The sequence below is a fragment of the Rhipicephalus microplus genome, chromosome 2 (genome assembly GCF_043290135.1).
Source record: "Rhipicephalus microplus isolate Deutch F79 chromosome 2, USDA_Rmic, whole genome shotgun sequence".
Classification (NCBI taxonomy): domain Eukaryota; kingdom Metazoa; phylum Arthropoda; class Arachnida; order Ixodida; family Ixodidae; genus Rhipicephalus; species Rhipicephalus microplus.
The window spans coordinates 276,695,665-276,721,114 of NC_134701.1; the positions used below are offsets into that span (position 1 = coordinate 276,695,665).

The 25,450-nt window shown below is 45.5% G+C and overlaps 2 protein-coding genes across 3 annotated transcripts in view; one reads left to right on the top strand and one right to left on the bottom strand.

Annotated features, from left to right (window-relative positions):
* LOC119162990 (uncharacterized) overlaps positions 1-25,450 on the top strand; it is a 177,127-nt gene that overhangs the window by 9,570 nt on the left and 142,107 nt on the right. The window lies entirely within an intron of this gene.
* Positions 1-25,450, bottom strand: part of LOC119179198 (uncharacterized) — a 34,194-nt gene that overhangs the window by 3,708 nt on the left and 5,036 nt on the right. Inside the window, exons 5-17 of the mRNA XM_075885999.1 lie at positions 21,595-21,896; positions 20,775-20,887; positions 19,503-19,761; positions 17,790-17,980; positions 16,397-16,570; positions 11,476-11,588; positions 9,641-9,861; positions 8,400-8,524; positions 8,165-8,271; positions 7,392-7,693; positions 5,528-5,640; positions 2,633-2,891; positions 2,030-2,220 (exon numbers count right to left, since the gene is read on the bottom strand). Coding sequence (XP_075742114.1) covers positions 2,030-2,220; positions 2,633-2,891; positions 5,528-5,640; positions 7,392-7,693; positions 8,165-8,271; positions 8,400-8,524; positions 9,641-9,861; positions 11,476-11,588; positions 16,397-16,570; positions 17,790-17,980; positions 19,503-19,761; positions 20,775-20,887; positions 21,595-21,896 — 2,470 coding nt within the window. The remainder of the gene's footprint in view (positions 1-2,029; positions 2,221-2,632; positions 2,892-5,527; positions 5,641-7,391; positions 7,694-8,164; positions 8,272-8,399; positions 8,525-9,640; positions 9,862-11,475; positions 11,589-16,396; positions 16,571-17,789; positions 17,981-19,502; positions 19,762-20,774; positions 20,888-21,594; positions 21,897-25,450) is intronic.

The window sequence follows — 25,450 nt, forward strand, 5'->3', positions numbered from 1 at the left end:
TGTTCCACAGGTGGTTGACACTTGGTATCTGCTCAGGAACGACGAGAACACACATGGGCAATTTTAATGCGCGAGTGTTAAGAAATTCTCGACGTCGGTAGCGTCGACCCGACGAGTCCCAGCTGGAATCGAACCCAAGCATTCTGGGTGCCAATGAAGCATTTTACCACAGAGCCACGCCAGGTCTCAGAACTACTTTTCAAATAGACACTAACCTTTGTGAAATGTTGAATAGTGGTTTCAGTGCTGCCTACCCAATTTTATAAACATTACATATGTACTATTTTGATACAGCCGTCACGTCGGGTTAACGTCAGATGTGGTTAGTTGTCATGCGCTGAAGTTGATTTATGTAGCAGTGTCCAGGGCAAGCATCTTCGCGAGCATCAGCGCTTCATATCAGTTTATGGTGTTGCTGATACGCATGTTCCAGTTGGCATCGTTGCGCAAGTGCAAACAACTAGTTAAATAAACATCTGCAACCCTTCAACACATGTCTCTGTGTGCGACATTTGAACACTAATTTAGCGTCATTTTATGACGCGCCGCTCAAATAAAAAATTACAACACGATCACCTTTCTTCCGCATGCTTCGCACAACGTAGATACCAATGTACGTGGGATCTGCAGTTTTTTTTTTTTACGTATCCACTGAGCTGCGACAGTTCCGCCATTTAGTATACGCACAATGAATTCGCAGGTGCAATAAATGCATGGCACGTGTTGCCTTGGTCGGCATGTTGTGTCGGCGACTTGAGACGTATAATGCTTCGTTTGTTCATGACACGGATAAGTGTGACCGAAAATATTTGATGTAATCATTCTAATCAACACAACGTTCCAGATGGTGGAATGCAAACAATTTTAGATTGTATGCGATAGCTCGCTTCGGTCACTTTAGATGAATTAAACTTTCATAGTTTCGCTACGAGGAGGGGTAAACGTGACAGCGCTGTTGCATCGTGCATTTACATCTTTCTGACTTACCACCCAGTGACTGCGCTTGTGCATGCTAGATATTGGTGTGGTGTGCCACTGTCAACTGCTATACGAAGATGTAAATTTGGGTAAGAGGTTTAGCACTTGCGTGTGTTTGTCACTTGCACAGTTTGGCAAAGTGGTTGCAACTAAAGGCGTGAGCGAAAACTTGGGCTCCTAAACATGAGCCGAGCAATCGATTTTTGAGAACAGCGTTAAAAAAGAATATAAATAATTTTAAATTCAATGCATATCCACGAAGTGAATGCAATGGGGCGAAGCACGATGCAACATACCATGAATCATCCGTGAAACGAAAATGTTTCTTAAATGGTTCCGTGATCTCAGCCCCGGTTGTGCTTGTCGACGTTGCCATATTGTTGCAATTTATCGGGCCTTCAGTGCCGGGTCAGACCGGCAGCATTGCCGCCGAGCCACTGTATGGAGCGCCTTACGTTCGCTTTCTTCCATGGAGGCGCCATGACTGCGGGGTACGCGCGCCCATTTCACTGAGCCCCAGCGACATTGGGCTGTTGATCTGTGCGGTTATGTTTCACGCGGCGCCGAACAGAAGGCACACCTGCGCTTTCACTGTGCATTACGGTGCAGCGAATCGCACACGGATGGATATTGGGGTGTCTGAAGGGCCTTCACCCCTAAAAAACGCCGCTTCTACGCAGACAGAGATTGGCATTTCCGCATAGATTTGTAGCCCTATATAACACATCTTGGTGCACCTCTGCTACCTGAAGGTAGCATGTACAGTGACTTCAACACTGCGCACAACAGTTACAGGAATGGGAATTTCGAACAAGCACGAACGTATTCAATTAACAATACTGGGATCGTAAAGCGTAAGAAAGAAAACTGCAGCTTGTTGGCATGCGTTCATCTTTAGGTAATACCGCGCACGCATGACGAGTACGAAGATTAAGAAGCGCCTGCCCTTCCCGTGATTCGTATTCGTGTGCATCAACCGACGTTGAACTCGTAGGCTGAAACCTGAAGGGGTTGCTGTCATGTTGTGACACCTAAGAGAGTTCATACCCACCCAGACTGAAAGGCGCAAATGCTTGCGGCTTCTCATTGACCATCGTGCTATCAGCGTTGAGGAATCTCGTGGGGTCGTACTTTGAGGGGTCGACCCAGTGGGCGGGGTCGTTGTGCAAGCTCCAAAGGTTAGGCACTACCAAGGTGCCAGCAGGGATGCGATACCCACCGATGACAGTGTCACGACCTGCGCTGTAGATGGACAAAAAATAGGAAAACGCAATCAAGAAGGCCCCTTAGAGAAACAAGCCCTGTTCACGGATTCACAAAGCGTAGTGTTAGGAAGTAGTTTCTTCCTTTTGCTGGTTTCTTTCAATATCGGTATGAACCCCTAGTGGGTTGGTTCTTTCGAGAGCTGATAATATGTCACTTGACATGTGAGGCAAGATAAACAAATATATCTGCAGCACGCAGCCGATATGTGTTGTTTTACTGACTACATTTCTCTTTGCCCGTTGATCCGATCGAAAGCGCCGTTTGCGTCCGTGGCAGTGTCTGTATCTACCCATCAGAAGACACAAGACTCTGCGCTGGCTGAAGGAAAGCTTTGTGACATCGACGCTAGCGATATAGACCACTTTAGTGGGAGTGGCTATTGACTCACGCTCTGTGTATGCTCAAAGGTGCTAGGGTCCGCCACCGTAGAGTCTCCAGTATGGAGGCCATCATGTAAGGCATGTTGTGCCGATCTTTCCACTCAGGTGACCTGTTCCGGCCAACTGCACGGTCGATTTCACACTGAAGATGTTTCTGGTGGCCGTCTGGATCGTTTGCAGCGATATACAAATTCCAGAGTATGCTGCTTCGTACAGTGTTTGTCGATGCGCCGTACAGGTTGATCGCGGTACCTTCCAAGTAGCGCACTGCAGTGAAATGGTAGGGTTCACATTACTGAATGCAGGACTTTTTCTTTGCGGGCCTGCGAAGTAGGACCACTCTTTTTCTTATTGGAAAGGAGCTTTCGGCGAAGGTCGTAATATATAAAATTGTTTATCAAAAATAGCATGCGAGCCAATTAAAGTATAATACCATGTCGGAATCAACGCTGAAGTAAAGCATCCTTTCGAGAAATCTAATATATTCTTCGCTGTTGTGTGCTATGGAGAAGTGGATAAGATTTTATCTTTTATGCTCTGCAATTGTTATAATTTGGGAGCCCAAATTAGTTTAAATCATATTGTCATATGACCAAATATTCAGCGCTAACTAGCCGATTTTGACACAATAAGAAAAACAAGGCTAAGTTAGGAAATTATACAACTCGTGGCTGCTCCAAATGATCATTGAGCGTTGGTTTGGTTAAACAAGTTATTACTATTTTTATATTCCCTTTTTTCTGGGCACTCAGATAGGAGGAACATATTGCCACGTTCCATTCCTCAAGCTTTGTCATCGCCCCAATACACTACACAAGACTGCAGGCGCGGTTTGCGCTGAGAATTGTGTAGTGTATTGGGGCGATAACAAAGCTTCGGGAATGTAACGTGGCAATATAGATTACTGGTGTCTCAATGTCTCACACATAGCAAAGCCCAGTGTGAGTATGGTACGTTTTCAATCACTTGGACAATATAGATTTCACAAATGTGATGGTTGGAAGGTGTTGACATGACAAGATCAATAAATTCCCAACGCAAAAGTAGACGAAGAGAAATTCGTGCCTTGCGTGTATTTCGCTCCTCGTTTGTTCGTGAACTTAGAATTTATTGCATGACGAAACACTTCTTTACTGAACATGCTGCTGTGCAGAGGCTCCTCATCCAAGCGGATACACGCCATATAAGCCGTTAACCTGCAAACTAGTCGTTGCCCCTAAGGGGAATGTGAGTAAGATCAAGTTTTCGCAGTTTTGTCGGAACGGTGGCTATGAGAAGGCCAGTCGTAGGTGTTCGAGGCGTGGCATGAAAGAAGCAGGCTTACTGCAAAAGAGTAAGGCCCCGATTTTGTTTGGTTTAAATGCCACTCGTGCCGAGCAGATTTGCGTTGGGCCTGCGATTCTGCGGAACCGACGTGGCACTGGAGAATATTACGGGGGACGTATGCGTAGGGACTCGCTTGCTGGATTCCGTGCCGACCGGTTGTGCGCCCGCGCGCTCCGCGCGCTTGCGATCTTCGGCGTCAGCATAGCTCTGGCCGACTGGGCTCGCCCTACGTCACCTTCTGCCGCCGACGACCTTCGACGACACTGTAGCTCTGACTTACTGGACTTGCTCTACGCCATCTACTGACGCCGACAAGAGCTCTCACAAGTGTGCCCCGTCCTCGGGACTCCAGTGACCGTGCTTCCATCTTTCCTGTCTCTCATATCCCCTCAGTTTGTTGTTGCTTCTTCTTCCTCTTTTTACACCTTTACTCCTACCCTTTTTATCCCTCCTCACCCCCATCCCTCGTGAGCTACTGTGGCGGTGTCGCTCACTGAAGCAGACAATAACGGGGCTCACTTTTCTCTTCCTTTCTCTCTCTTAAGAATCACTCACACACGTATGCGTAGGCATTTGCTATCGCATCAACGCAACAGGATGTATATCGCTCGGGCAAAGGGACAGAGACCATGCCCTCGGGAAATTATGTGCACACCGCAATTTATATCAAACTATTCTTCTCTAGTAATGGCCATAACGGTTTACACGTTCGATCTTTTTATTTATCCCATTATAAACGGGATGCTTCTAAAGCCGTTGTAACTTCGCAGCGCCGCTTTTCAACGGACAGTGCAAAACCCGTTCGGGTCAATACTGGACCGCATTCAATGTCCTTGAACGATGGGTTATGAATCCCAGGTGTAATTAACAGCCAGGATATTTCTAGAGGGCTTAAAGCCAGACATGTCTCCGTGACCAAGGATCGACTTGATGTTACCTTCACGTGCGAACGCAAGCGGCTTCATACCTTTTTCACGTTGTTTTTTTTATCGCTTTGTATTTGTCCGTACAGTCCACCTTGGTTGTGTGGTGGTTACAGTGATTGGCTGCTTACCCAAGGTCGTGGGTTCAATTCCATCCACGGTGGTCGCGTTCCAATGTTGCTGAAATGCTAGAGGTCCAGGTACCGTGCGATTGCAGTGCACGTTTAAAAATGCTAGATGGTCGCAGTTTCCGGAGCTCTTCACCATGGCGTGCCTCTTAATAAAATGGTGGTTCTGGCACGCAAAACCCCTCTTATTATTGTATCTTTCAGCAGTGGAAAATACCAATATGTCGAAGTTCCTACATTGCCCCGCCGTGGTGCTCTAGTGGCTAAAGTACTCGGCTGCAGACCCGCAAATCGCGAAATCGAATCGCGGCTGCGGCGGCTGCATTTCCGATGGAGGCGGAAATGTTGTAGGCCCGTGTGCTCAGATTTGGGGGCACGTTAAAGAATCCCAGGTGGTCGAAATGTCCGGAGCCCTCCACTACGGCATCTCTTATACTCATATGGTGGTTTTGGGACGTTAAACCCAAAATATCAATCAATCAGTACCTACATTTCGTTGCTTTCCACTCTCTCTTTAGTTACTTACTGGTGTAGTGAGAAGTAGTTCCTTCATGCTCGTAAATTTTCCTCAGGTATCCGTCGATGAAATCTCGGTCCATGTGCATTTCCATGTTTCCTTTTCGCTTTTCAATTTCAGCTCTATGAGAAACGGAATACTGTCAGCAAATGACGCTGTTGATCGACATTATTATTGCTCAGAATGTTAGCGGAGGTGACATATGCTAGATTTAATGCTAGTATGCCACTATTAGAACAGTGTCGTAACCAGGGAGTGGTTTAACAAACCAAATCCCCCCCCCCCAAAAAAAAATGTTTTTCACTATGATTTACACAGCGCAAAAAGGCTATTTGCCCTCCTCCCGGCCCCCCTAAGGTGCCCTCTCCCCACGCCCTGAAGAAAATTTCTGTCTAAACCCCTGGGTTCGAACCCTTAGATGGCACCGCACTGTGGCCTCAGACCACAATGCACAAAGTATATGCCCTGTCAATGAACAAAAATATTTTGTTTTATACACCACTCTTTTTTGTGGGTCTTGAAAACGTTAGGTCAGCATACACAACAACATTCTTTTTTACGTACTGACACCTATCTACGTACTGCACACCTATCCAAGTATACGACCTTAAAAAGGGCCTGCAACACTTTTTGAGAATGGTCAAAAACATATATACTAGCCTATCGGTAGTAGATGCTCTTGATAACATGTGAGCTTAACATTAGAACACCACATGGGGCCTGGAATTAATAATTTATAAACGATTACATAATCCGATATGACTGCATGATATATTCTAAGTTCATGGTTTGGTCGATTTGAACATCGTAGGTGACTAAGTTACCCAGCCGGCCATAGGATGGCGCTCGCTCGCGAACAGACTGAAAATATGGCGCCTGTTTGAGGAAAAAAAAAGAAAAGATAATGCTCAATGTCATGAGGCGTGCCATTGTACGCGCGGAACTCAGTGGATTTTTGTCACGCCTCCCCCTTGTCCCGTGTAGTTTTCCCCGCTCTAGTTGGTACGTAAAAAGGGAGAAAATACTTGAAACAGGCGATAAATTTGTGATGGATTGTAAATATCTTTGCGGTGGTTGGTTCTTGAGACAATAAACTGTTTTCATGAAACCATTCGAAACGTGTTGGAGGCCACCTTCAAGTACCGTCTCCTCGCAAACAGCACTTTGAAAAGAAACGCATGGGCACAGTACAAATACGGTCAAATAACGCAAAAATGCATTGAAGTCTGTGAAGTCGAACTGAAGTACAGGTGCTGTGGTTATGTCAAGGAATCAAATAGTACGGGACAATGGAGAGCAATATGTGGAATATGTATCACTGCGTAAACCAGTGTTGCTAAATGAATGTGGCGTCGCATATTTGAATTCATCTTCAAAACCCTGGTCTTGATTGTTTAAGGTTCATATACGGTTCCCCACGTTATGCTACTTGGTTATATTGAGCCGAGATGTGAGCCTTCTTCACAGTAATATTTAATTCTGGTTCTAGTGAATCCATCGCGCAGGTCCAATAGTTACTTCACACGATTGCTGACCAAAAGGCACCTCCCGGCTGAGGCGCTCGCATTTTGATGGAGACAAAATATTGCAGGCCCGTGTATTGTACGCTATCAGTGCATATTAAAGAAGCTATGCTGGTAGAAATTTCCGGAGCGTTCCAGTACGGCGTCTCTCATATCATATTGTAGTTTTGGAACGTACAACCCCAACTATTTTCATTACATGTGGGCCACGGTTTTTTTTTTTTTTTTTTTGCTTGGCACGCGCACTCTTCAGCACACAGGACACACGATTAGCTGAAGTAGGAACTCCGATAGATCATCCTTCCGGGATCTTTCACGTCTTACTCGCCTTACTTCATTGCGAGACTCACCTGACGAGTTGGGTGAAGTCATTGAACAGGTTATTCGTGATGTACGTTTTCGTGTTTGGAATGTACGTGGCGATGGCTCGAATGGCCGGCAGGAAATCAACCGTGGAGAGGAATCTCGAGTTGCGGAGGAAACTGGTGAGAAGATTTTCTATTAAGCAGCCTTCGGGATCGATCCGGTTATACCGCCTTCCAAAGACCAGGGCCGAAATGTTGTTGGCTACACTGGCTGCCACCGTCTGTCCTATGAGCGTCACTCTACGGTTGGTTGCCGATAGGTGGCTAATGAAGTCCCGCACTTCCTCCTATAAACAATAATGCAGGAATAATATAAAGCCTTAGCTGGAAACCAAGTGAGATTTCATTAATCTATGATATACCTGCACAACAAGTGTTTTGTAGAAACTGGACCCGAAGGAGATTTTTGTGCCCCAAATTGTACTTATGTATATTCACTTGTGATCTTTTCAAGATAAACTGAGAGAGGTCGGTCCATGAACGTATTTGCAGGAGCTAGCTGATTTCCAACAATGTTCAGAATCGAAAATGGGATTGCTTTGTGATAGGAAACACGGTTTTGCATTCTATAATGTTTTGTTTTATTTTGAGTGGCACGAATAATAAAAAGCTCCAGGATAGGCGCATGTCGCATTCAGTTTGTCAAATTAGGTAGCAATCGGTGAAATGTTATCAAACAAAAATTATAGCCATCTTCTTTAGGCGTTAACGTCAACATTGTATTAGTTTCTTGGGCTTGTCGAGTCACAGTTCCTTACTTGAATATGTTCCTCCATGGGTTTCTTCGCAAATCCATGATTTCTCAGCACATGAAAAGTGTACCTCCTGTTCACTTGCCACGCTTCTCCGTTCAGAACTAAAATACCTGTCAGAACAATTAACTATTAGGCTAATACATTCGTTAAAAATGTTGGTTTGTGATTTGAGCTCTACGTTGCAAGTGTGCAAATAAATCAGGGGACAAAAATGTGACAGCACTGGATGTTAGTTAACCTCTTGTCCCCAGGTAACGAAAGATGAAATCGTCCGGCCTGTAGAGCAAGTCGGGATTTGCCAGTCCTTCCCGGATGGACTCCAGGTCGTTTAGTGCAACCACGTCCTTGCAGCCAAGGCGAAGCCTGCAAATTGCATGCTTTTATGATGTCTCGAGATACGCAATGATGTGGAACATCAACAGCAATGTCCCGAGTGCTTTTCTTTTTCATTGCCTTCGGCTGAAGGTATACATATATAGCATTCACGAAGAAAGAGAGAAATAAATAAAAGGAAGAGACAGGGAGGTTAACATAGACGAACTGGTTTGCTACCCTGTACGGGGGTGGGGAAAAGGGTCGGAAAGATTCACGAAAATGTACCTTTATCGTATAGGCCTAAAGCGTACCAATAATACTTACTCCAATTACTGTGGCTGTGTGTCCGCAGCAAAGGACATAAAACAATTCATTGTATTAAAGATCTTTCGACTACTAAGTGAACATGATTTGCAGCTCTCCACAAGCGTGGTCTGTTATACTCAATGATCTACCTTCCAAAGTATCGACTGACCTTGGATTCACTGCATAAATTGATTTCAGAATATTAACCGTTGCAAAAAAAGCCTTCAGCAAGGTAATGATTAATAAAGCGTCAATATATGTGCGTTTATATAACCATGCACATGTGTGCCTACATATATAAACCAGATTATCCAGGTGTATATGTCATACGTCTATATGCGTACATACAATTCGCCACCGCTAAGCACCTAAAGCTTTTTTGCAAAGAACGAAAAGGTACAGGATGTAGAGTGCTGTTTCTTATAGTGTGAATAAGGCTAAGTTCGGCAACGCGCCGTGGAGCGCCACTGCATCTGGCGCGGCGCTGGAGGGCCACATCATCCGGTGCGGCCGCGCATGTAATCGAAACGGTGCTGGGGCACATGAGCAAGCCGCTCTTGTTGTACCACACCCAAGCAAGAGCAGCGCGACGCTCACATTGGCTGCGGCCCGCTCCAGCGCTGTAACAGATGGCGCGAATTGTATCCCATGCGTCCCTATGCGCGCATGCGACCCAAATCTCAGACGTGCGCCCTTGCCCGGTGCACTGGCTCAGCCAACACCACCTGGATAAAGGGTGTTGGCTCAGCGCGGTTCCGTCACACTGTCGGTTGCAAAAGAGTACGGAAAAGACACACTGACAACACAATGTGTTCAATGAGATGTCTTATGTCGGCTTATCGGCTTAGAGGCACCTACCTCACAATCGGTCCATGCTGTTTGCTGAGCTCGTGGAAAATTATATGAAGTGGTTTCCGCATGAAGGGTATGTAGCCTAATATTGGTACACCCTTTGGTCCAGGAGGTAGACGTTTGGAATCATCCTGGCGGCGTCCCGCTAAAGATCGCACGAAGCGCAGGAAAGTGAACAGCGCCAGGCACAACGCAGATAGCAACCAGGCCGTTTCCCATGTAAATATCTGAAGGTATAATCATTATGATTGTTTGACTGAATAAAAGTCAGAAGAAGATGCAGGAGAGGAAGAAAATGTCTGCAAGCTTGAAGCGTTCCCGTATGTACGTAGCTCACTAGGGTAGCTGTTTGAGCTTGTTGTTTTGCCATGATACAGGGTGAAAGCGCACCTTCTACCATGCACGCAGTGCTTTTGTATTATTCCAAGAGGGGGTAGTTAATGTTTAAAAGGGAAAATAAACAAAATTATGACAGAGAACGTGGTCATGGTTATTACGAAAAAGTCAGTGAAATCCACATCCTGAACATTGGAAATGTTGCAAATGAGTTCTGCGGAAATCCGCAAGGTGGCGGGAGGGTTAGGAAAGTTAAGGAAGACAACCACCCTTGATTGTCTTCTTTCCCTTTTACAACTAAAATTGTTAAAAGAAATAACGATATTTCTATGGCGGGAGTAGTCAAAGTACTGAAGAAGGAGCGGGGGGGCGGGGGGGGGGGTATGGCCTAATTTTACTAGACATGCTAGTCCAAAGACAAGAAACTGACTGTTTAAATTAATGAACAGTGTCGCATAAAGCATGACAGGTAAAATAAAAAGGGCTGGTTTTCGACTATGGCAGTTAGAAATTAGAGGTAAGTGCGATGATTTCAGGCGTAGCGAAAGGACCCTGACCCACTTCTCTCAAGCGTAAACAGACAAAAGGGGAAAAATGAGAGCATGGGGCAGTAGTATGCTGATGACCTCTCCCACTGAAGACTGCAAATCTACAAACGCAAATTTCTATTATATTTGCGACCTCGTTAGCGATAAGTGACTGGCACTCGTGAATCAAGGGTCACATGCTGTGATAAACTTTCCTATTGCTAATCACTGAAGCAGGCGTGCATGTTTACGATATTGTTCTAAAGCTGTTGCACGGACTCTCACTCGCATATTGAAGCCTATGCGGTAAAGTAGAAGTAGGAGAGTGGACGGTTGCAGTTAGGGTTATCCTGGCTTTTTAGTCGAACGTAAGCTGGAAAAGTTACATTTTAAGCTTAATCTGACACACTCATAGTATATGTTACTGGAGGCTCTCTGGCCCCGCATTCTGCCTTTTTTTTCAATCACATTCATACTTTTTCATGGAGCCACTTGTTATACCAGAGATAGGTGATAGGACAAACAATGCGACTGACCCCCAGAAAAAGCTCATGTTTCATTTCCTTGGTAGTGAAATCACTCCTAACTATAAAATAATACTAGGTGTTCTTTTTGTAGTCGTATTATTGTTACAGACTGCGAGAGCTCCTGCAGTAAAGTACTTTTCATTCGTATTTAGGTGTGCATAGAGCGTCGTACTTAAAGTACAGAGCCATCAGACTTTCTCCTTTCATTTTCATTTACCACTTTGTTATTACGAGCAATGAGGTGTGACAATTAGTGGACTGACAATGAAGGTGCAATCTCGAACACTATAGGAAGGAAAGGTAGCTGACTTGAGTTTAAAGTAAACGAAACTAAAATTAGTCTGTGAACAGATATTACTTACTCCATAATCATACATAATAATACGTTTCCCATATTCAACTTTTATAACGCATGATAAGATATATGTACATGAATATGAATAGAACGTACTTGTTGAAGCCAGCCATGTCGAGCATGGATCTCCATGCCGGAGACAGAATTTCCTCGTCGTAGTCTAGGTTGTGCGTTCTGTCCCGTGGCCCTGTACTCGACTTCGCAATATATGAGTGTGCAGAATCAGGATTCCTTGTCTGCCCCCCGACGTTTCTTTTTGTTTCACCCTTTAAGAGAGATAAACTTTTCCAGACTCAAACATGCTTGTTTCAAATTGCATGCTATAAAGAACGCAGCGTGTTAGTCATAACATGGTATGGCAGCCATCTTATCAGGGAATCAGACTACGTTGGTCATTGCCACGAAGAAATGCATGTGCTTGCTTTAGTGTGGAAAGAGAGACAGAGAAAGGTTAAGTTAAAAGCAGATAGGTTATAACCAGAAGACGGTTTTGTAGGTCTGCTACTCTGTACCGGGGAAGGAATATACAGGCGGATCAAAACGCAAGGAATGTAAAAAGAGAAAAAGTAGAAAATTAAGCTTTCGCCCACCGAAAAAAATCATGTCTATACTCGGCGACAACTTTCTGTGGCAGCACAGCAAAAGCTACGAGGGCGAAGCTTCTGCACATGTGTTACTATGACAAGTATAGTCTGTTTCCATGCGATTCTAGTTTCGATTGCACAAGGGCATTCAACATGTACTTTTTCGCATGACCACCATGCAAGAAATCCTAATTTATTTGGAAGTAAATACATAAAATGTTCAATATTTAAAGGAAAGAGCATGAAGCTACTTTGAAAAGCTGAGATTTATTACAGAAAAAAAAAGCACGGCCGAGCAGGTACCGGGAGATTGGAACAACACAAAACCCAGAAACAATTTACTAAATTTTAGTGCATACTTGGTTGGCATCCTCTTTCATATTTTAGAGACAAACGAACTTTCTTGAGACGCTAAAATTAATTTCTAGGGGGCGCAAAAGCAACGGTGGGAAGCACGAATATTGGCAGAAATCAGTCATGAGTGGGCGTGAAACGCAATCTTTACTCGGCCAAGAATGCTATCTATCTATCTATCTATCTATCTATCTATCTATCTATCTATCTATCTATCTATCTATCTATCTATCTATCTATCTATCTATCTATCTATCTATCTATCTATCTATCTGCTTACGTTTAGGTGCTCTCATGACCCCTTAACTTGGCGTGAACAAAAATTAGCAAGGGAGGGTTACGTGGTATGGTTTCGTGGTATGGTTTCCATATGAATATCAGATAGTCAGAAAGCAGAATTTCTCAGGGGCCTGGTGGCACACGTCTCTCTTTCTGCCAACAAGACGAAAATCACCGACCAGCTGATTTCCAAGGCGGTGACTTGAAAGACGGTAAAGCAGCTAGTAAGGTTTTACTAAATAAGAACGTTACAAAAATATTACTGCAAGAACTTTCAACATAAATGCCTATCTCATGCCTGATCAATCGAATAAAGTAAGTGGTTGCCCGTTACAAAGCCCTACATGGATTCCATATGAGTGGAAGATATATAAGAAGTGGCATGCTCTTGGGCCCGGTGGCAAACACGTCTTTCTTGTAGTTTTCCTTGAAGCAAGATTGTCAAGAGTCCAGCAAATGCAAGCGTTTTACAGCCTAAGCGTATTTTACTCTGTGTAAATCGCAGATCGAGCAACGTCCGTGTTTTAAGGTGGATTCACACGAGGGAACGGAAGAGGAATTTTTTTTTTTTGCACTGGACGGTGCATCATGCCCCACCGCGGTGGTCTAGTGGCTAAGGTACTCGGCTGCTGACCCGCAGGTCGCGGGATCGAATCCCGGCTGCGGCGGCTGCATTTCCGATGGAGGCGGAAATGTTGTAGGCCCGTGTGCTCAGATTTGGGTGCACGTTAAAGATCCCCGGGTGGTCAAAATTTCCGGAGTCCTCCACTACGGCGTCTCTCATAATCATATGGTGGTTTTGGGATGTTAAACCCCACAAATCAATCAATCAATCAATCGACGGCGCATCACGTGACGTGCGCGTCATAGAAACGTGCCGTCCTCGCTTCATCCGCTCTCATCTGCTCGTGGCACGGATGGAAATGTGTCACCGCTATTTCGATCACTCCGTTTGACGGTCGTTGGCTCTCGATCGAGAGGATTCAGTGTCAAATCTGTGAACAGTGGTCGCATTGGCGTGGCTAGCAAGAAGCAGGCTGTCGCCTTAAAATTCACATGTTTTAGTTTCGTGGTAACTACCGAATGTGTTTCGTGTGACAGTGGAAGAGACGAGTGGTTTTTGGTGATTTTGGTGGTGGATTGGTGGTCTTCATTCAAAACACGTGATCTGCAGGACCACATAAGCGCGCTGCATTTTGATCTTTCTCGATTTCTTGGTCACGTACAAGATGATTGTTTTTTGTTCGCAACCAGTGACGGAACCACCAATGCCGATGCCGGAATTACTGTGAAACGATCTCTTTAACGCTGCCCGCTTAAATCACATCCAGCTTTGAAACTGTGACACAAACCCAGTATGTCACAAAGTATGCGAATGAAAACAGAAAAAAAACGAGCCTGACATTTTACCTCGTATAACACCAATGCGTCTATATTGATTGATTGATTTTCTGTGCACATACACCACATTTCTTAGCCTTGTATTAAGCCCTACTTCAAAAGCATAGCGTAACTTCAAAATGGGGATATTGTATTAGCAAAGTAAAAAATCATGCTTTTAAATGTATTTAAACATGTATCCAGTTAATGGTGAGAAATATGATAGATGATTTATTTATTTATTTATTTATTTAGTTATTTAGTTAGTTTTTTATCGACTGATTGATATTTTCGCGCGCTCATATGCTATAATATTGGCCTAATGGCCTAAGTATTTCCCACCAATGCCCAAGCATTACGGAAAAAATGGCAGCATATCCACGGAGTGAATGATGGATAGTGGGGCGAAGCATCCGTCCATCCTTGCGTGCGTCTGTGTTGCCGCCCGTGCGTCCATCCGCCAGTCCGTGCGTGTGTCTGTTCGTGCGTCCACGCGTTCATCTGTGCGTCCGTCCCTGCTTTCATCCATGCATCCACTCCTGCGTCCGTCCATGCGTTCATCCGTCCATGCAGCCATCCGTGCGTCCGTCCATGCATCTGTCTGTTTGTCCGTTCATCCACCTATTCAACACTCCAAGTACCACCATCTCGCATCTTTTCATGCCCCGCCGCGGTGGTCTAGTGGCTAAGGTACTCGGCTGCTGACCCGCAGGGCGCGGGTTCGAATCCCGGCTGCGGCGGCTGCATTTCCGATGGAGGCGGAAATGTTGTAGGCCCGTGTGCTCAGATTTGGGTGCACGTTAAAGAACCCCAGGTGGTCGAAATTTCCGGAGCCCTCCACTACGGCGTCTCTCATAATCATACAGTGGTTTCGGGACGTTAAACCCCACATATCAATCAATCATCTTTTCATCATTTATTCCTCAAATAGAAGCACCGCCATCCAGCGAACATTCCAAGGACTGAACGAGAGGAGGCACACGCACACTTTCTTACGGCTTGCGCTTCGTGTCTACTTCCCACCTCTAACCACCTCGAGTTCATGGTATATACTAGTTCACTGTATTCATGGCACTGCGGCCCAACGCTCGCTAAATCTTTCTAAAACCTAGGAGGCTACGCCCAGCGAGTATAACGTAGCAATCCTTTCTTGTCTTCTGTGCGTTGTTGAACAATAAAAAATTCGCAGCGTGCGCATTAACTAAAAGCCGAATTCTCCTGTATCTCATTCCCCCTTAGCAGCCATTGGCATGTACATTGAGCACTATCTTTTATTGTTCAGCAACGCACAGAAGAAATCTCTCACCGGCACCACCTTGGAGGTCAAAATGTTATACTTGTTACACACTGCTACAACGACTACGAGGGCCGAACGGGTGTTGCTATAAGGAGCTTCGCCCCTAAAACAGAAAGAACATTAGGCACTTTCGGCTGACCGCTTCGCGCTCCGTTCCCCGTTCCGCTCAAATGCTCAACCTTACTGGAGTGCAACGCACTTTTTCAGTTTTAGCCAAGTGTCGTTCGGGCAACGCTATCGCGACGCCACCGGTGCATGAAAGTTGTTTTAAAAGAAAATAAACATAGTTCCTATCTTGCAGCAAGATAGCAAACTCTGTTTTAAAACGGTGTGAATTCATTTACTGTTTGACGCATGAACATTTTTTTTAAATTTTTTTGACACCCTCACTTGCAGCTGGACTACAATCGAGGCCTTCAAGGCAGCCCAAACGTCTTTCAAACGCCGTGCCTTGAGGCGGCACGTTCACAGCGTTGCCTTGGGGCAAATCAAACTAAAAAAAAACTTTTCTGAATAGGTGGAAGAGTGGCTGCTGTTAAAAAATAAATTGTTACTAATGTTTCATTAAACTGCTTACTATCGAAGATTCGGGAAATCCTTTTGACGCAAGGGCTAAAGAAGAACCTCGAGACACTCCTTTATGGTCCAAAGTGTCAGGTCCGAAGTGTCAGCTCGAGATCGTTTTGTCGAACTTCACTCCATATGCGCGGCATCTCGAAGGGATTGGCGTCGATGACTTCTCGGACGAAGTACAGATCCTTGTGTGTCTTGAAGTGCCGTCGGTGCTTGAGTGTTTTCCGAACAACCAATGCGTTTCCCGAGCAGCGCGGACTCGCCGCACTGGAGGCTGCCATCTTGGTTCTTTCTGCTCGCGTCACGTGATTCTTCGCTCAGCGCCTGACCGAATAGCACATGCACAGTGGCGCAACCACCGACTGGCTGAGCGGAGTCAAAATACGGTCAAAATACGGTCAACTAAAAGCCCCTATTATATTGTTATCAACAAAGTGAACACTCGGGTAACTCAGAATACTTGACGCTAAACACATGTCCGCGTTGAATGTAAAGTAGGTGACGGCGGTTTATAATTCACAATGTTGCTCTACAGGCTTCTTTGATCAACGTGGTATGAATCGTAATGGTTGAGTCTCGTCTACCAGCGAAAGGAGACCATGCTTGACGTCCAGGCAGACCGTTTTTCCTTCTTCGGGTAGCACCTTGAATTTCTGCAGCACGGTGGTGAGGTACAGAAAGACTTCTATGAGAGCCAGCGCTTCTCCCGGGCATGCCCGTCTCCCTGCGAGGTAAATAAGAGCAGTGACGACCCGTTCAGGACCTAGACAACTCTGAGTGTGAATGTAGTCGTAATCGTACGACGGCAACCCCGCCGGTTTAACAGTCGACATTTAGAAAGAAAAGTGAAAAGAAGGCGACCGACAAACGAACGGGGGCTCTACGAAACACACAAAGAATAGTCAAAGTAAAACGCCATGTAGCAGAGCTGCTTCTCAGAACCTCATTTGACAATAACGCGAAAAAATAGTTAAACTGCGTTCCCAAACTTATTTACGTTTATGTTGGATGCCAAAGCAAAAGGGGAGACAACCGAGTGAGTGAGACAAGATTTATTTTAAAAAATAAAAACGTATCAAAGGCGGAGCGATTAATGGACGCATGCCTATAGACATTTAATTGAAATTCACGACCTACGAGAGAGACCCATGTGGAAGGCGCTGCACTTTCACTCCCATGAGGCTCTTGAAAGCGCACATGATTTAGTCGGGCCCCGCCACGGTGGTCTAGTGGCTAAGGTACTCGGCTGCTAACCCGCAGGTCGCGGGACCAAATCCCGGCTGTGGCGGCTGCATTTCCGATGGAGGCGGAAATGTTGTAGGCCCGTGTACTCAGATTTGGGTGCACGTTAAAGAACCCCAGGTGGTCAAAATTTCCGGAGCCCTCCACTACGGCGTCTCTCATAATCAAATAGTGGTTTTGGGACGTTAAACCCCACAAATCAATCAATGATTCAGTCGGCGAGTTTCGCCATTTTTTTTATTACTGCGAATCTACCTAAATGTCAGAACTCGAAGTCGTCGCGTCATGTTCTTCAGCAGAAAGAAATGGCCACAAGCTCCATAGATATGTGGAGTTTAAACGTCCCAAAACCATCATATGATTATGAGAGACGCCGTAGTGAAGGGCTCCGGTAATTTTGACCACCTGGGGTTCTTTAACGTACGCCAAAATCTGAGCACACAGGCCTACAGCATTTTCGCCTCCATCGAAATCGCAGCCACCACTGCCGAGATTGGATCCCGCGACCTGCGGGTCAGCAGCCGAGTACCTTAGCCACTAGACCACCGCGGCGGGGCCGGCCACAAGCTCGGACACCACGGCTAATCCAGACACCGCTGCTCAAACTAATGGCCCTCACAAATGTTTACCAGGTGAACGCCTATAGCCATGCAGAGTAACCATTGCAAAAACGAGTCGGTGTTGCGAACTAGCGTCCTTACCTACGCTAAAAGGAATGAAGGACAATGGTTTTTCGTCCACCTTCTTGCCGTCAGCGGTGAGGAAACGTGTTGGGTCGAACCGAGACGGGTTAGTCCATTCCTTCGGGTTGTTGTTAAGACTCCACATGTTCGGTACCACCAATGTTCCAGCAGGTATGTGATAGCCCCCGATGGTTGTGTCGGACGCTGCTCTACAATACAAAAAAAAGTTTGAAAGTGAGTAGCTTATCACATCACCACTAGAGAGAGATAGAGACAGGAAGGCGAGCTTATTTCAAAATGGAGATATTCGTTCAACTATATATAGTCGGTCGTTCGCGCGGGCCTGTTTTCAGATCACTTGGCCCAGCTAAACCCGGCGACAACTTTCTGTGGCAGCACGGCCAAGGCTACGTGGGCGGAGCCTATGCACATGTGCTACTGCGCCAAGTAGTCCGACCACTTCGACGGGTGTTTCGCTCTCGATTTCACCAGCGCAGTCCGCGTCTCGCAGTCCGCGTCGGCTCGCGTTTGCTCGCGTTTCGCTGCAGGAAACGCGAGTCGCATCCTTGGGAACTCGAGAGCAATTTTTAATAATATTGTGACGTGATTTACTGACGCGTGGACCCAGGTTGCTGGGTGAATGATACATTCAATTATTCATGTAATGGTTACACAACTCATCATGCACGTACTGTTTTCGGTGACTTCAGGGTTCCACTGTTAACGTCGAGCTTAATCCGGAAGACACTGCGCTCGCTAACAACAGTGAGCTCGCTGACTTTCCGACATGCGGCTCTCACAGACAGCTGCGGGTCGCTTTTCCTTACTTGCGCGTAAACGTTGTACGCCACCTTCTTGGCCTGTACGGACAGCTTTTGATTTGACAACGCCTGGTACGGCTGCGCAGCTGGTGGACTCGCGGCACGCGGCGGTGTTTCCTCCGTAAGCGACGTTGACGAGCTGTAACCGGCGGACGCCATCTTTGACAGTGAGGAATACGGTGAGGTAAAAAGGCGACGGAAGCCAAAAAACCCCCAAAAAACCTGAGAGAGCGTGAAACGAAATTTTTTCTCCTGCGCAACGTTTTTATTCACTAATTCAAAAATAAATCCGCGAAAAATGTAAGTGACGAATGGTAAAATCTTAGTTACCCAGAACAGTATACAAACGTTTTCGTTGAGGGACTACATGTTGTGGCGCAGTAAGACAAGCGTGCTTCGGCTCCGTAGCCTTGGCTGTGCTGCCACAGAAAGTTGTCGCCGGGTATAGTAAGGACGTCCTATTGAGGACAAAGTGCTTAACTTGTAAATACTTGGCACCAAAAGAAAAAGGAACAGTCAACAAACCATGGCCAAAATTATTGTTACGATGGCTAAGAATGCCTGTCAGTTCTGAAGTAAGTAAAACTGCAGAGCTTATTATTTCGTATCGTATCCACGATTTCCCTCCGCGACTCTAAAAATAACCAGTATATGAAGTGAAGGCAGTCCGCCGCTGAAGTACACAGGATACGGTGGTCACATCTTCACAAATTCGAACTGCTAGAGCGCACAAAATCTAATGACAGCGCTTTTGTCCAGTTTCCGCCACACTAATATACTTTAGAGCAGCCCAAGGAAACGGTCACTTATTGCGTGTTGCGATCGAAAGCGCCAACACTGAGGCTGAATGCGGGACTAACAGGCATTGGAAACTCATTTCTGTCGCTTATTCAATAGCCGATTAACTCACGCTCTTTGTAGACTGAGTGGCGTAGGCGTTCTCCAGCGCATTGTTTCCAGGATGGATGCCTTGGTATACGGCATGTTCACCCTGTCCTCCCACGCTGGCGTCCTCCGCGTACCTACGACGGAGTCGATTTCCTGCTGCAGGCGAGCCTGCACTCCCTCTGGGTCGCTGGCAGCGATATACAGACTCCACATGGCCACTGTCCGCACAGGGTTAGTTCCAGGACCATAGAAGTTAATTGCATTGCCTTCCAGATGCTTTGCTGCAATCAGGCACAATGCACTTTACATTTACAAGCATGTGTCAGCGTGTTATCAATGAGCGGTAATTACATTACGTATAAGAAGGTTAGCACTGTGAGCTAGTAAGTTTATATCCAAATGTAAGCATTTTAAGACACAAAAAGACTCGCGTGGTTCTTGAGCACTTCCGTAAGATGACTATAATTCGAAACGCTTTTTTCTCGGCGGTTTGTGATGACCAAGTGACGTCATATGGGGTCATGATGACGTCATATGGCAACGTCATCGTGCCACTTCTTGCGCCGCTCCTGTTGACAGCGATGCCTACAGTCACTTTTCGCTTTTGTAGAAGCGTGAAAAGCATATGGACGGCTAAATATGATCACAAATCATATGTGAAAGGACAGCCGTGCTCTAACATTTTTTGCGTTGTATTGATTGCGGCTGCGCGCCGTCGTTCAGCAATACAACAGTGAAATTTAAACTCGGGAACAGGGTAGCAAGTGAAATCAAAAAAGCGTATTTTATCAACAATGTGTCGCGAACTCCTCGGTTATGGTATACTTTCCACTGAGGTAGTTTTTTTTTGGAAGCACGTCTTTAATACAATCTGTCTGCTCATCTTATCGTTTCTTCTATTTGTGCGCTGTGTCCAGGTGTCTTCCTTTTGTGCTTCTATTTTTCGCGCACTTTTGTCGAGATGAGGCGTGTAAGGCTTTCGCTTTAGCGAAGATACCTGCGTTTGGATTCCTTGTTATGTGCGCGGGTTCGTTTCCTTATAAGACAAGAATTTTACATGAAAATTTTCCGAAAGTACTGCAAGATTAGCCAGCCGCTTTTCAGAGTTACTTGCAGGGAGCGGACCAGTCTTTTAAATTTCTTAGCAAGGGCACATAGTGAAGAGGTGAGCGCTTCACGTTGTCCCATTTTCTTTTTTCGCTGTGAGGGCGTATTGTTGACGATATTGTACAGTATAGTAACATACCAGAGGGGCTAACGTAGCATAGTCAAAAAGATGTTTTTTTTTTCTTACTTGTGTAATAGGAATCGGTTCCCTTGCATTCCTGAATCTTCCTCAAATATCCGTCAATAAAATCTCTGTCTGCATAGCTCTCCATGTTGCCGTCTCGTTCCTGCACTTCGGCTCTACAGATAAAATAAAAAAGAAAATTCATGTGTACCTAACGTTCACGTTCAAGAGTAGGTCGTAATAGCGGGATCGCGCCTTACGTGTATCGCTTTCTGAACTAATAGCCTGCTTCGGCTGTCGTTGCATGCCTCAACCATGTCGCAAGAAAACCAACTGTGCTTTGGTCGTTTACAAGTATCATTGAATGCCTCTCCGTCTTTCCATCTCCCTTCACCAGTTTCCACGAGTATGGTAGCAAACTGATTATCATTTGCTGGTCAACCTCTCTGCTTTTCCTTCTCTATCATTTCTTTTCTCCTCAAGTGCTTCTGTAAGAACATGTTTCCCTTTGTTGTTATGCCGATTCCTATGACAGAGAGATCAAAAATTGTTTTTTTTTTTCGGCGATGTATCGGCTTAATTTGTTTGGCATAACGCGCACCCTTTGTGCACATAAACTACCTCATCCAAAGAAAGGGAAACGATGGAAATAGTAGGGAGATTAACCAAGCACTGACTGGGTTGGCTATTCTCCACGGTGCTGTGGGAAACAGGCAATATAGAGAAAAAAGAACAACACTGATTAGAGGAAATGTGTGGAAATCAATTAAATAATGTGCGGTTTTCTACCCTTAACCTGGGCAGGAGAATAAGACAATAAAGCCTAGGAATAGCTCTAGTGAATGCACTTCCCAACTCACATGTACACAGACGTTGCACTTACCTCACAAGCTTTGTAAGCTCCCCTGCAACATACTTCATGATGCGCAGTCTCGAGCCTGGGATGTATGACGCAATCACGCGCAGCGCAGGCAGGAAGTCCATGACCCAGAATAGCTTTGCATGGCGAAGGAAGGTGCTGAGCAGCCCAACGAAGAAGCGGCCTTCGGGATCTTCCAAATCATAGCGGCGTCCAAATACTAATGCTGAGATGTTGTTGGCCACACTGGCAGCGAGTGGATCGGCTATTAGCATAGGTTGTCCTTTCTTCGATTTGATGACATTCACGAAGCATTCCAGTTCTTCCTGAAATGATTCGCGAAATGAAAAAAGAAAGAAAGAAAGAAAGAAAGAAGGAAAGAAGGAAAGAAAGAAAGATAGAAAGAAAGAAAGAAAGAAAGAAAGAAAGAAAGAAAGAAAGAAAGAAAGAAAGAAAGAAAGAAAGAAAGAAAGAAAGAAAGAAAGAAAGAAAGAAAGAAATAGAAATTGGCAGATCCCACGTACAGTGGGAATCAATGATATGCGAAGCATAAATGAGAAATGTTGATACGTCACTTTAAAATCAGCACAACGTTACGAGGTGGAAGTAAATTATGCCGTACATGACTTCCGTGTCATCATTATAATCTTTGAATGTGTCGTTTACCTTCGTCATCTATTCACGTCACGTGATACCAACTCTGTTAAATGTGGAGCTAGCGAAACGGTCGCGAGCACGCTATGAGCGTGGTATGTTTTCATGTTCTTACATGACTAGCGTGTAAGGATTATGATGTTTGTACCAGTCATATATTTCATCATCCATTGACGTCACGTAACACTGAATTTAGCATATGCGGAGCTACCAAAATGACCACGAGCACATCGTGAAGGGCCCAATATACTCCAATGTACCGTTGACGCGCGCGAACGCTGGGCACAGCGACGCTACGCTAGCAAAACGCGAGCACTCTATAGTCTGACGCCAGGTGTGACCAGCGTCCGTCGGCGCGGCCTGACGGCAACCAGCGCGAAATGCGACATGCTGCATTTCGCGCCAATTCCATGGAGTAATATTACTCTTTGCCGATGCGTTACCCAGAAAACACATGTTTTATATGTTACTCTATGGACAACACTGCGTCTCTCTCTTTTCGTGACGGAGGGACGCCGGACACGTTGAAACGTGCATGCGTCAAAACAACGCAGCGTGGCGCGTGCCTGCGAGTATATAGCAGGACCGGCACCTGGCGTGGCAACACCAGCGTGACGTGACGAAATGAACGCCGGCGAGCACGTGCACCACATCAAGTCGCAATGTATTGGCGCCTTGACTGTGGCATGTAGTCATGTTCTCACATGACACGCATTTCATGATTATCATGTTTGCACCAGTCATGTATATACCTTCGTCATCCATTGGCGTCACGTAATACCAAACTTGGTATATGTGAAGCTAGCGATACGGCCGCGAGCGCATCATGAGTGGGCATGTAGTCATGTTGTTACATGGCAAGCACGTCGTGATTATCATATTTGAATGTGTCATTTGCCTGTGTCGTTCGTTCGCGTCTCGTAATACCGAGTTTGGTACATGCGGAGCTAGCGAAACGGCCGCGAGTTCATCATGAGCGTAGTATGTAGTCATGCTGTTACATGGCACACATCTCATGTTTATAATGTTTGCACCAGTATCATACGTTCGTCATCCATTCACATCCCGTAATACCAAATTTGTTATAAGTGAAGCCAGCGAAACGGCCGCCAGTGCAACTGAGCGCGACATGTAGGTACGTTGGGACATGACACGCATCTCATGATTATCATGTTTGCACAAGTCACATACCTTCGTCATCCATTCACGTACCGTAATACCGAATTTGGTATATGTTAGCGAAACGGCCGCGAGTGCATCATGAGCGTGGCATGTAGTGATGTTGTTACATGACACACATGTCATGAATTTCATGTTACGGTATGTTGCTTGGGGTCACCGCGCAATCAGGTCATACCATACAGGTTTTGCAACATGCCTTGTGAACGAAACCACCGAAAGAGCTGCAAGACCATGAAATGTAAATCATGACATTCGTGACATACATATCATGGTTTCCATGTTATGACTAGTCAAATATGTTCTTCATACGGCCATGTTATACCATACGAAGTTTGGTATCGGTACCAATATCGAAACGGCCTGGAAAGCTAAAAGTCGCCGGCGGCTAGATAGATAGATAGATACGCGCAAGGTCGCCGAAGTTCGCTAAGGAATGCTTCGCATTAAAAAAAATAATCAGTGCTGAAACACTTCGTACAAAAGGCAAACCCGTGAAAGCTGAAATGTGCGGTCCCAGTGTTTAGTGGTAGGTTTAACCTGACAAGGCTCTGAAGCCTTTCACAATTATTGGTTACATGTTCGTGCATCCTAATGAGATTAGACACACGTTTGACTTTGGTTTACCACAGTTTTCAACTCACATGCCGCACATTGTGCCTCGCATTGTCACGGTCGTGGAATAGCGTATTGAGTGGTAAATGTATCTCGCAATGCGTTAATCACAGTGGGTACATCGTATTTGGATACGATGCTGAAAATGACGTAACTGATAGGACAGTTAATGGAGATCGCGCGTGACAGCGCTGCCAGACAGTTTGCGTTTGTCCAAGCCATATACAGCCTTCGCTGTAAAGCTAAGCAATGAATGCAACAGCAACAAGTTGTAATGGTATGTGAAGTAAGGTTGGCAGCTGACTCTCAGATACAGCCTCCTGTAACTTTATACTACACACTGTTGTTAGAAAATACGGCCGCTCCATGGAGAGAAGCAGATTTCGCCCAGTCTCATCGCGTTGAGAGCACAGCACGTCTAAAGGTATATGAGCCGTCCGCTGATGTCTGCCGAGATAGCACGTGGCGTGGTAGTGCCGTGATGGTTAAAGTTCACCGTTGTTGCTCAAACAAATCTCCCCTTTGCCCCTACCCCACGGCTTACCATGTGCTTTTGTGCTCCTTGAAGTCATCTTCAAAAACAATGGGGAAGCGTACAGCGGACAGGAAAAGGAACACAGGGAAGCTTTGATTTCTAACTGGAGGTTTACGGAAAAATGTACGTCAGCGTACTTCATCACGTGAGTGGGCGCAAACCATCGCGCAACAAGTGTCAAGAAGTTATGCAAAATCTTATCTGACGCTCTTCGCTCCCACACTGTTTTTTTAAGATGGATTCGAAGATTCGATGGCAAGGAGCCCACGAAAAATGATGTCATGATACGCGCTTTTCGAGTGACGAATATTGACCGACTGGTTTGATCTGTGCTTCAGCCGTGGTTGTCGCCCCTACTCACGCACTATTACCCGCGTGTACAACACACCATGCGTGCGACAATGTTATCGATGTGGACTCTATATGGATAAATAAGGTGAAGGTGGCGTGGAAACTCATCTTTGAGTGTCCACATATTTCCGAAATAAATATATATAATAGTAAATATATGTTATTAACTAGTTGATTGATATAGATACTTGGATAAACACTTAAACGCTATTTATTTTCGGAACACTAAGCATAAGCGTGCAAGTGAAAAAATTAAAGGGCACAGGAGGACAACCGAGGCACAATACTGGAATGAATGTTGATGTATAAAAAGAGTAGTTTTTTTTATCACTACGCTGATTAATGAAGGATAGTGGCACTGACTACAAAATTTTATGAACTTACATTCCAATACCTTCTAATAATACAGCAGTGCACCACATTGTGGCATCTTCCCTAATGCAGGTTATGAGAAAGAACACAGAGTGAGAAGTTTCATGTAGACAAATGGTCGCCGATACGCGTGCTGTTGGGATCTTCATTCGCAGAATTCTGCGCACCAAGCAA